The 15,200-nt window shown below is 57.5% G+C and overlaps 5 protein-coding genes across 5 annotated transcripts; 1 reads left to right on the top strand and 4 right to left on the bottom strand.

The window, feature by feature from the left end:
- Positions 1-822: 822 nt before the first annotated feature.
- Positions 823-2,799, bottom strand: EX895_006257 (uncharacterized protein; the record flags this gene model as incomplete). The annotated part of the gene is made up of 1 exon (XM_029886849.1): positions 823-2,799. The coding sequence occupies one exon, from the start codon at positions 2,797-2,799 to the stop codon at positions 823-825; it is 1,977 nt and encodes a 658-aa protein (XP_029737162.1).
- Positions 2,800-4,195: 1,396 nt separating this feature from the next.
- Positions 4,196-6,115, top strand: EX895_006256 (uncharacterized protein; the record flags this gene model as incomplete). The annotated part of the gene is made up of 1 exon (XM_029886848.1): positions 4,196-6,115. The coding sequence occupies one exon, from the start codon at positions 4,196-4,198 to the stop codon at positions 6,113-6,115; it is 1,920 nt and encodes a 639-aa protein (XP_029737161.1).
- Positions 6,116-6,414: 299 nt separating this feature from the next.
- Positions 6,415-8,793, bottom strand: EX895_006255 (uncharacterized protein; the record flags this gene model as incomplete). Its single annotated transcript, XM_029886847.1, has 1 exon — positions 6,415-8,793. The coding sequence occupies one exon, from the start codon at positions 8,791-8,793 to the stop codon at positions 6,415-6,417; it is 2,379 nt and encodes a 792-aa protein (XP_029737160.1).
- Positions 8,794-10,557: 1,764 nt separating this feature from the next.
- Positions 10,558-13,578, bottom strand: EX895_006254 (uncharacterized protein; the record flags this gene model as incomplete). Its single annotated transcript, XM_029886846.1, has 1 exon — positions 10,558-13,578. One exon carries the CDS (start codon positions 13,576-13,578, stop codon positions 10,558-10,560), a length of 3,021 nt encoding a protein of 1,006 aa, XP_029737159.1.
- A 554-nt stretch (positions 13,579-14,132) lies between these two features.
- Positions 14,133-14,732, bottom strand: EX895_006253 (uncharacterized protein; the record flags this gene model as incomplete). The annotated part of the gene is made up of 1 exon (XM_029886845.1): positions 14,133-14,732. One exon carries the CDS (start codon positions 14,730-14,732, stop codon positions 14,133-14,135), a length of 600 nt encoding a protein of 199 aa, XP_029737158.1.
- Between the last annotated feature and the right edge of the window lie 468 nt (positions 14,733-15,200).

The following is a 15,200-nucleotide window of genomic DNA, read 5'->3' as shown; positions in this document are numbered from 1 at the left end:
TTATTATAGACGAGCGAACGTGTTCGTGTGACTTCTCGAATAAGAGGGTCACAGCGACTTCGAGTTCTTCGACTGCTCGACAGGCGGCGAAGCTCGACGAGAGAATCTCGGCTCGAAGTGGTCTGACGCTCCTCGGACTTGATCGCAGACACTAATGGTCGCTTGGACCCTCCGTTTCCGTCTATACGAGCTTCACGGAGAGCGGAGAAACGCCTCTTGTCTGAAGCTGGCATGGCCCCGACGATGGCGTAAGCAGAAAACACACAGGTCTTGAAGCGGCCTATCGCTGGCGACCTGCGCTCCCGTCCCCAGCACCGCCTGAACCGCGCCTCTTTGTTCTTCTCACACCCGGTCCCGCGTGAATGGTCCAGGTGCCACCAGAGCTCGCCTTCCAGGCCAACCCACCACTGGAAGAATGCCCTACAACAGGGAGCGCTCTCTCGTGTCACAAAGCTGTATCAATTATCCCTCTTCCAGCACGGCTCCTCCGGGCCGATGCTCTCTGACTCGGTATTCCGCCTGGAACGGCGAACCTTCGAAAGAGCTTTATGTAAGACATGCTCAACCGCCCTCTCGCGGCCTTCTCAAAGCTTACACGCTTACTTTCAAAAGCCGCTCTCTCTTCAAGTTGTACTGCAGCACAAAGCTTTGCCCACCGACCACCGAGACGTGCGAAGAAAGCAGTGTGTGCATTGCCGCCGACACGCAAGCGCAATTACGTCGGAGTCAGATTTGAAACCAAGATAGGGGTAACTGAGTGAATTTTCGGCGGTAGAGCGTCACAGCTGGTTGCGTGGGAAAATCTGAACCCTTCTTCTTCAGCTACGAATTCTGGCTCCTCAACAGATTGATCTCGCGTACAATCTCGGCCGCAATCCTCCCAGAATCCGCTTCAAAGTCGTACCGCTTCGTATCCCTCGGACTCTCCCTCCAAACCACAAGCTTGAACCCGTTGACCACTTTGCTCGACAGCTTGCAAGCCACCACGCTCGAGACATGGAAACTTGCCGCTTTGCCGAACGTCTTCATGTCTGTAGGCATGATGTGCAGCCAGTCGCCATCCAGCGTCAGGCTGCGCTCGTTGTGCCGCCCACCAAACATGGGCGACTTGCGATACACCGTATAGCTCTTGTATGCTGCTGCAATGTCGAGCGCCTTGGTGTACTTTGGCTGACCCAGCGGTGCGTTCGGGTCCGAGGTCGCCGAGTATCGTTTGAAGATCGACGCGTTCGGGTTGGTTGATGAGCTGCTGAGTGCGCCTGTGCCCCCCAACGCGCCCAGGCTGGACCGGCGGACTAGAGCAAGATCGTGGTTGCCCTGCAGAGACTCGACCGTCCGATCGAGCGGAACCACGATGCTCTTGTCTGGAACGATGAGCGCCCAGTCGTCCACGTTCGACAAGTGTCGCTTGCGACAGATCATTTCGAGCACATCCGCAAGATACATATCCGACGGCACCTGCAGCGTCGTTTTGTATCGCACCTCTGGATTGGGCGTCACTAACACTCGGAGGAAGATCGACTGCGACGACGAGCCCAAAGCGCTGCGAGAGAGTGCGCCTGAAGCAAAGATGGGCGTGCCTTGAATGTTGATCAGCGATCCAGCGACTTGGGTGCCAGCACCTGGCACGCCCAGTCGATTCGCCAAAGCGGGGTTGCCTGAGATGGCGCCCGCGCCGCTCTTGGCTCCACCCACAAGTGTGCTTTGAGAAGCATCGACCGTTGCAGACCCAGCAACGCCTGACTCGCCCGTCGCCCCACCCAGCTTCTGGCCCTGCGTCTTGGATGCCGTAGGAGCGCGGATCGTCCTCCTCGTAATATTGGAGTAGGCATCCCGGTGTTGGCGTATCTGATTCGGCGTAGCTTCGCAAATGGCAAACTCATCGCCTCCAAACTTGCCGAGCAACAGGCTCTGATCGATAGCGGGAAAGTCGTCGTCCACCTCGCCATCCTCGACGATCATCAATGTCCAGCCTATCGTCGTCGTCCTTGCCTCACGTTCGGCGTCAGAGCGCGACGAGGTTGCAGGGTCCAGTTCGGGCTTCCAGCGTTCTTCGACGTAGCAGTAAAGGCCGTAGCCGATGACCTCTTCGACCGTGGCATCCTTGCGGATGTTGAGCTTCATGCTCTTAGTCTTTGGATGCACCGAGATGGCGCCGCTCGCCGGTGGCGACGTGAGTTGCGGTTGCTGCCTGCTTTCGGCCCATGGAAAGTAGATCTCGACCGTCATGCTGGGCACGGTGGCTGCACGACCGGCAATGCCGGCATAGAATGCGGCAAAAGGGTTCTCGGGCCCCGAATCTTGCTTTTGCAGCATCGAGCTGAGCATGGATCCTTTGGGACGACTTGCATGCTGTGTCTCCAGCTGACGTCTGCTGACCCGGATCGAAGAAAAGTAGTCCGACTGAGTCGCCAGACGCGCAGGATCTGACTGGCTCGGCCGACGGCTGGCACGACGCTTGCCCCTGCTATGGCTGCTCGTCCGCTCTTTGGCTTCGCTGTTGTCGTCGCTATCGTCGGTCCCGAAGATGACCATCTTTGGCGGGGCGGGCATGGCGGGAACATTGGGCAGCGGCGGCACAGCTGGACGAGAGAGCACAGGAGAAGAGCGAGCTGTGAGCACGGTGTCTCTGCTTTGACTCGCTGAAGAATGCGGTGAGTGCGGTCCTCCCGTGATGGCAGAATTGATCGTCGTCAAGCCCAAACTGCCGTCCGGTAGAGAATCGGCTGAGCTAAGACTTGACATGGCAGTATTGGACTCAGTGGAGCTTTCAGCGTAGACGGATCCATGTTGAGCCATGGTTGGGTCTTGAGGACGAGGAGAGATCGATTGGCCGTCGGACGAAGGCTCGGCTTCCTGAGAACGATTGGGGAGATCCGACTGACCGCTGGGCAAGGCGAAATTGACCCGTTTTCCTACCACTGTTCCAGCTTGCTCGGCAGCAAGCTCTGCACTAATCCCATTGGCTGTCTCGGCTGCTTTTGCGCCAGGCGAGATTGACAAAGCATCTTGAGCCTGGCGTGTAATGGCCTCGGCCCCGGCTTCGTTATCCGAAGGAGCAGCCGTGGCATCGGTCGTGAGGTCATTCGTTGACGGCATAGCCTGCCCTTCGGGACTGGTTTCCTTTTCATCCGTCTTTTGCGCGAGCGGATGTGTCGCTTTGATGCTGACGCGCTTGCTCGCTCTGCGACCATTGACCCTCATCCCGAGAGCGCCACTTCGACCTGGCCCATAGATGGTTTGAGTATAGGACAGGTGCCCCGGTCCACGGCCGACTGCATCGGCATGGGATTTGCCTTCGAGCGAATCGGCATTCAATGCATGTTCGCTTCTTCCGGTCTTGCGCCCGGACCCTCCGTATAGGCCTGACTCTCCCACCGTGGGAACGGGAGAGTAGATGGTGGAGAGCTCTGGATGACGCGATGGATCCGTAAGCCCCGCGATGACTACATGCGAGTCGGCACTGAAGGGGTTGTAGTGCGACAGCGATGCCAAAGACCGACTCGGAGTATCGTCTCTCTGTACATGGGTAGATGAGGACGCGAAGAAGGAGGTAGAGGATGACGAGGTGGACAGCGAGGTCGGTACGTCCGCGTGAGATGCTGTGGATGTCGGAGCGTACTGCCTGCCAGAAGCGACTCCTGGGAATGTAAACACTCTCGGTCCGTAGTGGTCATCGATACGCTTCAAGTAGGCCAGCCGCAGGGACTGGATCAGGTGGTCAGGATCTACCAGGAGCGACATGGTTTGCGATCAAGTGCTCGTCCACATTTCGTGAGTGTTTTACGGTTTGTCCTGCCCTCGTCGTGAGGTTGCCAACGGCGCGGCGCTCGTAGTGGTCGAGAAGCTAGCACTGATGCTTAAACCTTGGTATTGAGATTGAGCCTGAAGCGGTCCGAGCCTAGGAAGGCTGTCTGGTGGAAGCGCAGATGTGTTGGAAAGGTATGTCACGATGCACAGAGGATGGACCCTTGATGAAGGAGCCGTGCGCGTCTGAAATTAATACAGTGTGAGATCGAAAGCTATGACATTTGGAACAAATTCGGCCGATACGCAGCCACTCGTCCTCGAAGAAGTCGACAATTCAGGGTCGACGCGAACAGCTGCAGCTTGTCACATTCACACCATCTATTCTTCTGGTTCCTCCTCTCCACCACAGCGTTCCATCCGTTCAGGCATTTCAGAGCTGCCCAAGATGACCTCGAACGATGTACGGGACATCCTCTCGCTTCCCGAGAGGTCGAATTCTCGACCCTCCTCTTCCTCGGCGCACGCACCCGGTTCATCCTCTCGCAACCGCAAAGCTTCCAGCTCCCACAACAACAACCCGCACCCATCTGCAGCGGCATCGGCCTCGCGGCAGAAGCCCAAATATGACGGCATGACCCGAGAGCTCTTTGCGCTGCTCGGCGACAATGCGCCCACCCTTGCCATGGCACACGGACTGGACGCCGACGGCAAATCAGGGACGGGGATGGGCGCGCTATTCAAGCCCAAGTTCAAACGCAGAAAGGAGAAAGTTAGGCAGTGGAAGTGGACGCCCTTCCTCAACTCGGCTCGTGAAGACACGCAGATCGACGACGAAATGCCTGAGATCAATCACGGACTTATACTGCATCACTGGGCCCCCGCGCGTTCATCGACGATATCGGGGGCAGCGGCGGCGGACGGAACGTCAGCCGAGGCTGACGACGCAGATCTTGAGACGAGATACCAGTACGCAGATTTCAACACCACCTCGGGTGTCTATAGCTACTCGATCGACGAATACATCCAGCATCTGCGCGACGACGATTGGACCAAAGAAGAGACCGACTACCTCATGGAACTGTGTGCAGCCTACGATCTGCGTTTCGTTGTCATTCACGATCGATACGACTGGGCTGCTGCACAGACCGAATCCCTCGCTGCCTCCGCCTCCGCAGTCCTCCAACCCGCCAAAGAAAGAAGCATGGAAGACCTCAAAGCGCGCTACTACGCCATCTGCAGGCGTCTTATCCGCTCGCGCATCTCGACCGACGACGTCGACACGCGCCAAATGCTGCTGAGCACGTATGCGTTTGACAAGCAGCGTGAGGTGGAACGCAAAAAGGCGGTGGCACGGCTGTATACACGCACGCCGGAACAGTTGGCGGAGGAAGAGGCGCTGTATGTCGAGATACGACGCATCGAGCAGAACGAAGCCAAGTACGCCTCCGAGCGCGAAGAGCTGCTGCGGCTGTTGGGCGGATGGGAGAGTCTGCCTAGTTCGAGCCCACACGCTGTGGCGGCGGCGGGGTCCGGGATTGCGAGTCTGCTGGGGAGCGAGGAGGATGCGTCGGGCAAAGGTCGGGCTGGGGGCGCTAACAAGAAGCGCAAGCTGCAGCTTGTTGAGGAAGCGGGCACGCCGGGTGCTGAGGATGCGGCGAGCTCCACGGGTACTCCTGCGACGACGGCACGTCCGTCGGCGGCACTCACTTCGAAGCAGCGTGCAGAGATGCGACAAGCGCAATTCGACGAGATGCAGTGCATCGTTCGGTTCGCTTCCAACGCTGCCACGCCCACGACGGACCCGTTGACCGGCGCTGCCTCCGGTGCTGCTACTGGTAGTGCGGGCAGCTCGTCCACGCGTCCGCCATACGCACACCTCGTTGGCACAGCTTCCACCCTTCCCCCCGTCACCACCAACCCGTCTAACCCCACCTCGGGCCACGGCGCCTACCTGCGCTCCTCCCGCATGCTCGCACCGCGGCCCAACCTGGTGCTCAAGACGACGCAAACGCTTGCCGAGGGCGACCCACAAGTCGGCCCGCGTCTCATTTTCCCTACGGCGAAGAATGTGGAGAAGTGGGAGAACCTGATCGGAGCCGTGACGACGAGTTTGGAGATGCGCAAGCAGTTGGAGCGCGTGAATGCCGAGCTGAGGATTGCCAAGCAGAGGATCGCCGCGGCGCTGCAGAGTAGCGGCAAGGGCGGCGGAGAGGGGGAGGAGAGGCAGGGGTCGGTCGCGGCGACGTCCGCAGCTGCGGGCGGCGCGGAGGCGGAGACGGAGACGGAGACGGCTAACTCGCCCGTGATCGGGGGAGAGGCTTCAACGGGGTCCGAGGTGGCCGTCAAGACGGAAGATCGAGCTTAAAGTCTCTTCTGACCTCTTGTAGACTCAATCGCATCTTTCAACTCGCACTCTTCTCACTTCCACTGGCTCGTCTCCTCGTCAGCTGAGTCGACACAAGCATTGCATCACCTGAGAATAACGTACAACACATGAGATAAGAACCATAAGACTTTGACAGATAAACCTACCCCGACGGAAGGAAAAGACGATGGGACGACCCACTGCAATCGTCAACGCTAGGACAAGCACGAGATTAAGAGTGCAACAAGGCTAAAGAAACGGGTATATCCAGAATGGGGTAATAAGAAAAAGAAGACAGATCAACGACGCTTGGTGAACGTCTTGTTGAGCAACTGCAAGATCTTCGACACATTGAGCTGCACATATTCCAGATCCAACAGCTGCACGTCGTCCTTCTGCTTCTCCAACAGATCATCCAGTTTGAGATCCATCTCGAGAATTGCCTTCTCGCGACCCTTGTAGTGCAAAGCGATGATAAACGTCCCCGGCGAAGGTGACGTGATGTTGAAGAAGATGTTCGCCCTTCGATTCTCTGGCACATTGCTTTCAACGATGATGCCGTCCTTCTCCATCTGTGCATGGGTAAACCGATACGGCCCCAGCGCCTGCGTCTTGGGTGCCTTCTTCTCCTTGCCACCGACCGAAATGACACCGACACCGCCGGCGTTCTTGTCCTTCGCGCTGCCGCTCGTCATGCGTACGTTCTGCAGGTAACTCTTGTACGTGTCGAGCTGGCTTCTCATGTAGTTGTTGTGTTCGCAAATGGTCTTGTACACCGCTTCGAGGCTCCGCATCTCCTGCATCACCTTTTCGCGCATGTTTCCGAGATGCGTCAGCTCCGTGGCCACTTCGTCTGTCATGAGGCTGTAACCATCTCGTCGGTCTACCACCTTCAGCTCTTCAAGCTCGCGCAACATCTCCTTGACCTTGATACCCTTGCGCACCAACGTGGCGTCCTTGGTAGTAGCAGCTCGCTCAGCGATGTGCGGCAGGTTGATGGGACGCTTCTCGGCGAGCGTCGGCATGGAACGCAGAAGCTGCACAAAGATCGACTTGGTCTCCATGTACAGGATGTCGTTCTGCGTCACGTTGTTCTCAGACATGAAGGCGGTGGTAAGGTCCTGGATGGGCGTCTCCCAGCGCGAGAAGAGTGGCAAGTCCAGCGTGCGGTTCTCCTTGCGCGGTACCTGACCCGGCGAGCCTCCGAGCTCGTCGATGAGGATCCGAAGGTGGTGCTTGTCGTTGGGAGCAAGAATGTCGAGATGCTGCGCCACGAGCGAATGCGTATTGTACAATTCGTTGAGCGTGATCTGAATCTGCAGATCCTTCTTCGACAGCGCCATGTACTGGTCCATCTCGAGCGTCTCGTAAAAGTCGCCAACATCGCAGAGAGCGTTTAGGAAAGCGTTCATGCGAGTCTTGTTGTTCTCGACGAAAGGGTTGAGCGACATCATGTACTGCTCCTTGGCGTACGACGGCTTGTTGGCGAGATTCTGGAGCATCTTGGCGATGAGCGTAAGCGTTCGACGCGGGTGTTTGGCAGGCGGGCCATCGACGAGCATGTACGCCTGCGGTGTGACGATGGCCGGGTTGATGAAACGGAGGAAGAAGAAGCCTCCGATGAGCGAGCAGATGGCGAACTCGGTGGCATCGGGATACTTGCGCTTAGTGAGGCTGCGAATCTGCTTGCAAATCCAGCGAATACCGTAGGGTACTTCGTCGATCGAGTTGATAATGGTTTGAAGGAAGCTGTTAGCGATCTCCATGAGCATGGTGAGTCTGGGCGCAATAATGGCTTGGACGTCGCCATTCTCAGCAGCCACCTCGGCAGGCACACCTCGAGGAAGATTGGGTGGAAGGCTACCAGTGTCTTCTTCGATCTGGTTGATCATCTGCTCGTACACCTTCAAAGGGTTGACTTCGAGGTTGAGATCCTTGTGCTCGATCAAGCTGTTGATTCGCTCGGCGAGGACGCTTTTGAGGTAGGACTGACCGGGCCCACGACGGGTGTAGGTGGTCATCATGCGCGATACTGGCGTGTTGGCGCGCAGAAGCGAGCCAAACTCGGTGGCGGTCTCGAACTGGGCGGAGAGGACGGACTGGAACATGGTTAGAAGGAGGTGCTCTTCGCGGCTTTCGTACTGGTTACCGTAGAGCGTGAACATGACGGTCTGCAGCAGCGTGTCGATCTCTGCCAAGCTGACGAGGCGACAGAGAGCGGCGATGTGCCTTGGTTCCGATTGAAGCAGGAAAAAGAGATTGCCGTATTGCTGCGTCTTGCGGTCGTCAAGCGAGGTGCCGACGGCTGTCGTGTCGGTCTCTTCAAGTGTGGATGCGACTTCGCTCTGTTCGTCGAGAGCCATGCGATTGGCGATGAGGAGGGCGATACGACTATCAAGGTATCGGACATCTCGTTCGAGAACGAAGTTTTTCTTGGACTGGGCCGAGATGCGGCCTTTGAGCTCTCGAAGACGCTTCTGAGCGCGGGCAAGGTCGTCCTCTACCTCGACGTCCTGTTCTGCTGCCATGGAGTAGAGGGCTGTGACAGAGTAGCGGTTGGTGTTGCGGTTGCCTAGACTGGCGGCGGTAAGCCTCTTGCCCATCATACCGTTACGACTGCCACTACTTTCTCCGACGGGAGACATGGCGTCGTTGGCGGGCTGCTGCAAGGTTGCCATGATGAGCGAGGTTGCACCTGGAGATGCTGGGTGTGCAGAGCAACTCGATCTGGGTCGGCTTGCGATGAAGAGGCGTCGGTTTTGCCTGTATGTTGAGGCTGTCGAAGCAGCTGCTGCCAGCGATGTGCGGGTTGGTCAAACACAGTGAGACGCTGGACGGGCGAAGAGAAGCAGGTGTCCTTTCCTCGGTTAGTGACAAGGGACAAGCTGGTGATGGTGGCGGTGATACGAATTGGGATGATGAAGGGGAGGCCTGAGCGACAGGACACGCGGGATGAAGAGAGAGAAGAGAACACACGCGGCAAGCAGCAGCGGGATCTGTTAAAGAACGCACAAGCAGACCGACGACAGGCGCCAACGCGGGCTCACCACGGGCTGGGAGCTGTAGTGTCGATCCCGTTTGATCGGGGCGGAATGGGAGTGTGCGAGCGAGCGAGCGAGCGTGTGGCAACGCAGCGCGAAACGGCGAAGCGTGATAAGCGAAAACTGCATCGAAAACTAGCTCAGGTCAAGCCAAGTTACAGCAAGTCAAGCCAAAAAAGCGAGTCTAAAACCCAGACAGAAGACAAGGGGCAGCGAAGAGCGCGCAGCACGCGTCGACCGAAGTGCAGCCAGCACCAGCAGCAGCAAGACGACAAAATCTGTAAAATCAGATGGTCGTGCGTGCGTGCGTGCGTGCGGCGTGTGCGCGTGAGTTGTGCGCGCGTGCCTGGGACCGCCCTTGCTGGTCGAGACGCACATCGCCTGCGACAAGTGCCAGTTTATTTTGACTTAATGTGAGTTGGGTATGGGCCCGGACATTGGCCAATGAAAACCCGATGAAGGCGCCGACGTGCGGCAGCATCTCGCTTTGGATCTGCTGCAAAGATCAACGATGCACAGCGTAGCGCCGCGCCTTCCTCACCACATCGACGCAGATCACCTACGGCATTGCAGGTTCAACCTGCGAGCAAAGTCCAACGCTTTCGTTGCGTTGCGACTACGAGTTTAAGAGTTGCCTGCAGAGTCCGAGCAGGGCGGAAAATCATTTGCATTTTCCGAACAGGCAAATCCGAGCCTAGTCAAGAGACCAATGCTCGACCCGCCGCCGCCGCAGCCTCATCATATCTCCGCGCTCAAGGCAGGACACGCCAGTCAACGGCACCCTCGTCGCAAAAGGATGAGCAGCGGTCGAGCAGACGAGTCTTTCCGTGTCAATCCTTCTTTTCATGCCTGGAACACGGTGTTTGATGAAACGTGCAAGAGCCTGGACTCAGAATGGGAGACGACTACCACTCGGCTACCGAATCCCGCTTGTCTGACTCAATTGCAGCAAACAAGCACACGATGCGGACTTGAATGGTCGGTGGCGAGAGGGGGGCTCGGCAGTCCTCAACCCAAGATCAACTCCGCCTGGCCATGACCGTCACAAAGTGAGGGATCAGACTTGCCAGCTTTCGCCGCTTTAGTGCCGTTTGAGACATCTCAAAAAGCATTCGAGCGCGTGGGCTGAGACGGTGGGGTTGCAAACTGTCTGTCTCGCGTAGGCGCCTTTTTCGCGCTGCTGTCACTTGCCTCAAGCAACCTTTCCAGGCCGCTCCGCCCTAATTGCCACATGTGGCTGTGGCAAGACAAACCCTTGACTCGCTGCTGTCTCAACTCGGACTGTCGCAAGGACGGCTAAAGGAAGGTCATCATGACATTGGGGTATCTGTACTTTTGCAAAAGGGAATCACGATGCGGCCGCGGCAACGGAAGCAACAGCCGCCTCCTTCTTGCGAGACCCTAGGGGCGCGCTGCCGGCGACGTCGAAGCATTCGCCACACCGCTTGCCCGATGCGTGCCCATCTCATACCGGCCGTTAAAGTTGAGCCTCACTGCCAGATCGCGTACCGTCAGGTTGGCGTGCTTCTCGAGCGCACCCACAATCACCACCATCCTCTCCTGGAACGCTGTCGACGCCTCGTACAGCCGCTTACAGATCCGCGCCAGGTCAGCCGGATCGCCTGGTGCCAGTGACAGAGCCGTCGCAGCCGACGTCGCAGAAGTCGACACAGTTCGCGACCGTGCTCCACGCTCTGTCGGCGCTGAAACGTGACCACGCTCCATGTCGAATCGAGCCAGTTCACGCGTGCTCAAGTGGGTCAAATCGTCAGAAGCCACCGTAAAGGCGAGGATCGAGTCGAACTGCGCCTTCAGCTCGCCCGCCAAGTAGTCTCGCGACCCTCTCTTACCGCCTCGAAGTAGCACCTTGCCGATCAGCGCGTTGAGGTAGGCACGATGACTCTCGATCAGCTCGTCCAAATCGCCTTGACGTCGAGAGAAGAACGTCAGCAGGTCGTTCCACGAGTATTCGATCACTTCAAGCTGCGCAAAGCCCTGCATCTGTCGAATAAAGTGGATCATCTCGGAGAGCATCAGCATCGCCTGCTGAGATTGGCGTCGCAGCTCGGCGAGCATCGTGTTGCCCGTGCCGCGCTTGATCCGGCACAGCGACGTGCCTGTTTCGTGCAGTCGCAGCCAGCTCGAGTTAAGCGCCAATTCGACTCGCTTGATCTTCCACAGGTGCGTAAAGATGGTCTGATAGCCAACCATCGCCTGGTTGTCCAGCACCGTGTTGACGGGTGAATCCAGCTTGTACTCGAGTGTAAAGGTGTCCCAGCCTGTGTCACCCGTGCTGAACTCGAGAATGCGAGCATCGAGTCGGCGGAGGATCTCGGCATCGTCGTGCTGCGCATTTGAGCCCCGAATGGCTGTTTCGAGCGACGCTGTGAGGTTGTGCCGGAACAACGAGTTGGCCGGGCGACTCAAGCTTGGCCCTAGCGATGCCATGAGCAGGTCGACAAAGTCGCCGCGCGCCAACATGAGGTAGTCCTTGAGCGCTCGCAGATGCTCCAGCAGCCTGAACTCGTCGAGGAAGATATCGAGCAATCGCTTACTGGCGCTGGTGAAGGCCTTCTCGATGGTGCTCTCAAGTCCCGTCAGGTCTGTATAGCGAAGCTGGGCACTGGGGCCAGAGATGGTGTGCCGCGTAGCCACCCAGTCGACATCACCGCAACTTTGCCGGATAAAGTTCAAGCTCTTGCCCGTCGAAAAGATCTTGCGTCCGAACGACTCCTGGAGGAAGCTGGGCAGCATCTCCTTGCGAAAGACAAACTTGTTCTGCCACAGCGATGCGGCATCGCCGTCAAGGTCGCTAAAGCTCGGCAGATCGCCGTCGGACGGGTTGCCGTTAGAGCGGCTCTGACTCGCCTTGCGCGGATCGTCGTTGAGCTCGACAAAGAACTCGTGGAACGGGTCTTGTAGCTCGCCTTCGTAGATCCATAAGGAGAGCGAGTGGAAGAACGGCTTGGACACCTCATCCAGAAGACCGGAAGTAAATCTGCGGATGAAGGGGTCACCATTGAACGTGTAAGAATGGATGAGCGATACGAGCGACCCGCCATGCGCATCTTGGCAGCTCTCGATGATGGTGCTCATCAAGCGGAAGCGCAGTGTCATCTCTTCCGTCCACAGCGAGAGACGTTTGAGCGTGACATAGGTGGTGGGAGTTTCGGGCTCAACGCCTGCGCTTGCTTCGGAGCCGCCTGCCGTCCCTGATTTGCCCTTTCCTCCAGCATTCATCTGCGCCTCGAGGCTAGCCACTAGCCGGTAGAAGCCCGTCAGCTCGTTCGAGATGAAGTGGCAGAGACTCTGCATGATGAGTCCAGAAGCTGAGACGGTGCTCCTCTGCTGCGAGAATTCGGAGACTCGCTTGTACAGCTGACCCAGCTCCGCCAGTCGATGTACGATGCGCTTCGTAGGTGCATTAATGTATCCCGCTTCGCCTTCATTGAAGACCACTCGGACCACTTTGGTCGGACCTGCTGCTCCAGCTTCGTCTACTGCATCGTACTGAAACTCTTCTTGGAAACGGACGTGGCGACCATTGATGCCCTGCATGATGAAGATGACGTCTTGTAGCAGCTCGTCCTCGGGAATTTGCTTCTTTCCCAGTTGCTGCCTCAGATTCCGCAGGAGCTGCGCCTTTGAGACTGGTTGACCGTCTCCGTGAAGGTCGGAGGCGGTAATGAGGTGCCTGGCGTTCTGCAACGGGCTCTCTTGGGAGGAGGGATCCAAGCTGGATATGGTTGGTTTGACAGGTAACGGCTGCTCGACGGCAGCGGTGCGCGAACGAGCTGATACTCCCCGGCTGCTGGATGGATGAGATTCGACGTCACGGCTAACAGCTGTCGTTGGTGCGGTTGTAGATGTGCTGGTTGCAGGTGTCTCCGCAATAGTGTATGGAGTTGCTCTGGTGTCGGGCTCGCGTCTGTTGGTGCGAGACGAGACCGCACGGGAGGCGGGGGTTGCAAAGGCGCCGGCGTCGCTCGCTGTGAATGCAAGTGCATCGATCAGCTCAAGCACGCCAGACACATTTCGGATCTCATTGGACCCTTCAAGCCGGGCAAGGATGTTGGCGAACCGAGTCTGCGACTCGTAGCCTCCATCGACGGACAAGCGGTTTATTTTGCGTCGGATCGAGTCAACCACCATGCTCGGATCTCGTCGTCGCGCCAAAGACGCCGATTCGGCCTTGAGCTCGATGATGTCGTAGCCCATATCGTCGAGCGCATCCTTGAGCTCCTTGCGCGCTTTTCGCTCTTCTTTGGTTTCTTCGCGCTTCTTGCGCGTGGCCGGCACGAAGCTGCGCGTGAGATTACCCAGGAGCTTGTACATCTCCTGCACGATTTCAGCATCGTCGATGGGTTGAGCCGGCGCCGATATTCCTGCCGGACGCATCGCTCTCGAGGAGGATGAAGCCATCTTCAATGGATTGTTCCGAGAATGCAGCGAGGAGCAGTGCAGGTGGCCTAAGTTTCGGTGGCAAGATGAGTGTGGCACTTCGCGCCACAATGCAGCTGTATCGACCGAGGTCTTCGGAATTGGTTGGTGTGCGGATGAGATGAGATGATGCGGATGGAGGAGAAAGTCAAAAGTCGAATGGCGGATTGGCACGAGCAAGTGTCACTTTCTCGGCAGCACGCGTCGCGCGAACCCTGTCCTTACCCGGCTCGCAGTCAAACAACCAGCTCGTCGGCCTAACAGCTTTTTTGTTGCCGTCCAGCTGGTGTTCCACCATTTTGGCTTACCCCCTTCAGTCACACACCACAGCGCCAGGCTTCTTTCTATAGAATCAACAGCTTTGAATTGCGAAGTGACGATGACACATACATCGTGGGTATAATGAAGAACCATCCATGGAAAGGAGAGCAGCGAGGGGAGATGTGCAACGCCGGAATACGGGCTCAAACTGGTGCCGAACCAAAGGAGTGTTGGTCTGACTCTGCTGCGATGAGGCGGGGCAACGGCGAAGAGCCTCACGATGCCAGCAGCTGTATCGCTGAGCATGCAACAAGACCACCGAGAGCCACGCTCCAACGCCAGCTTGAGCGTGGTGGGGTGCGAGTAGCAGAAGAGGTAGCGTGATTGACAGCTCGGCTGGTATCCGGTCCATTCCGGTTGCATACGCCGTAAGGAACCGGTGTTGTCGAAGAGCAGTGCGTCTCCGTAACGTACTGGTAACACGAAAACATGTCCGCATAGTTGGACGTGGCGCAGATCGGATGATCGAGTGCAACCGCCTGCGGTTCCGACACGTTGACAGCCTGAAATGTCGCGTTGTAGATGCCTCCTACGGCCGCGCAGCAGTAGTCCGTGACGTCGGCAAAGTAGGAAGTACAGCTACCGTCGGGTGTTTCTGGTGTGATGGTCATGGCATGTTCCTTTGTACATGTGCCGTTGAAATCGCCGCGCTCGTTCATTTGGGACGACACACGCAAGATCTGGTAGTCGGACGAAGATGCACTCGACGTCGCCAAGGTTGTGCCTCCACGTTTCATCATGGGCCAAGCGGGTGCCAAAGATGAAAGTGATGCGGCGCTAACGCCCGAACCAACGGCTAATGCACCTGGCGCCATGGTTCTGCACGATGAGCGATAAAGGATCGCCGACGTTGGCAACGACTCTACGTAGGCAGCGGTGAAGTCAGGTCCCAGTATCCGAAAGCCAATATGCCGCGGCGCCCTTATTGACGAGTTTGTAGTGATTTGCGACGATCGTCCTCAGAGTTGTGAAAAGCTAGAGCCCATGTCTTGGGTTTTGGAAATGCTTGAGACAGAGTGAGAACTGGACTGATCCTTGTCGTTGTCCACGGCTTCACCGCACCGCCCTAAGAGCTTGAGGTGGGTTGATGAACCGAAGGGTGAATTCGGCGAGAATTGAATTCGGAGGGTGATGCTGTGCGGTTTTGCAGGCAGAGCGGCAACCCACAGACAGGCACACCACGAGAGGGCAGTAAAAGGTCGGAGACGGATAATGATGATACTGATGGTAGGGACAATGATCGAGGCCGCTGGGATGATGTCGAGGGTGGGTTCAATATCCCA

The sequence above is a fragment of the Sporisorium graminicola genome, chromosome SGRAM_8 (assembly GCF_005498985.1).
Source record: "Sporisorium graminicola strain CBS 10092 chromosome SGRAM_8, whole genome shotgun sequence".
NCBI lineage: Eukaryota > Fungi > Basidiomycota > Ustilaginomycetes > Ustilaginales > Ustilaginaceae > Sporisorium > Sporisorium graminicola.
This window is presented reverse-complemented; position numbering and strand designations above follow the sequence as displayed.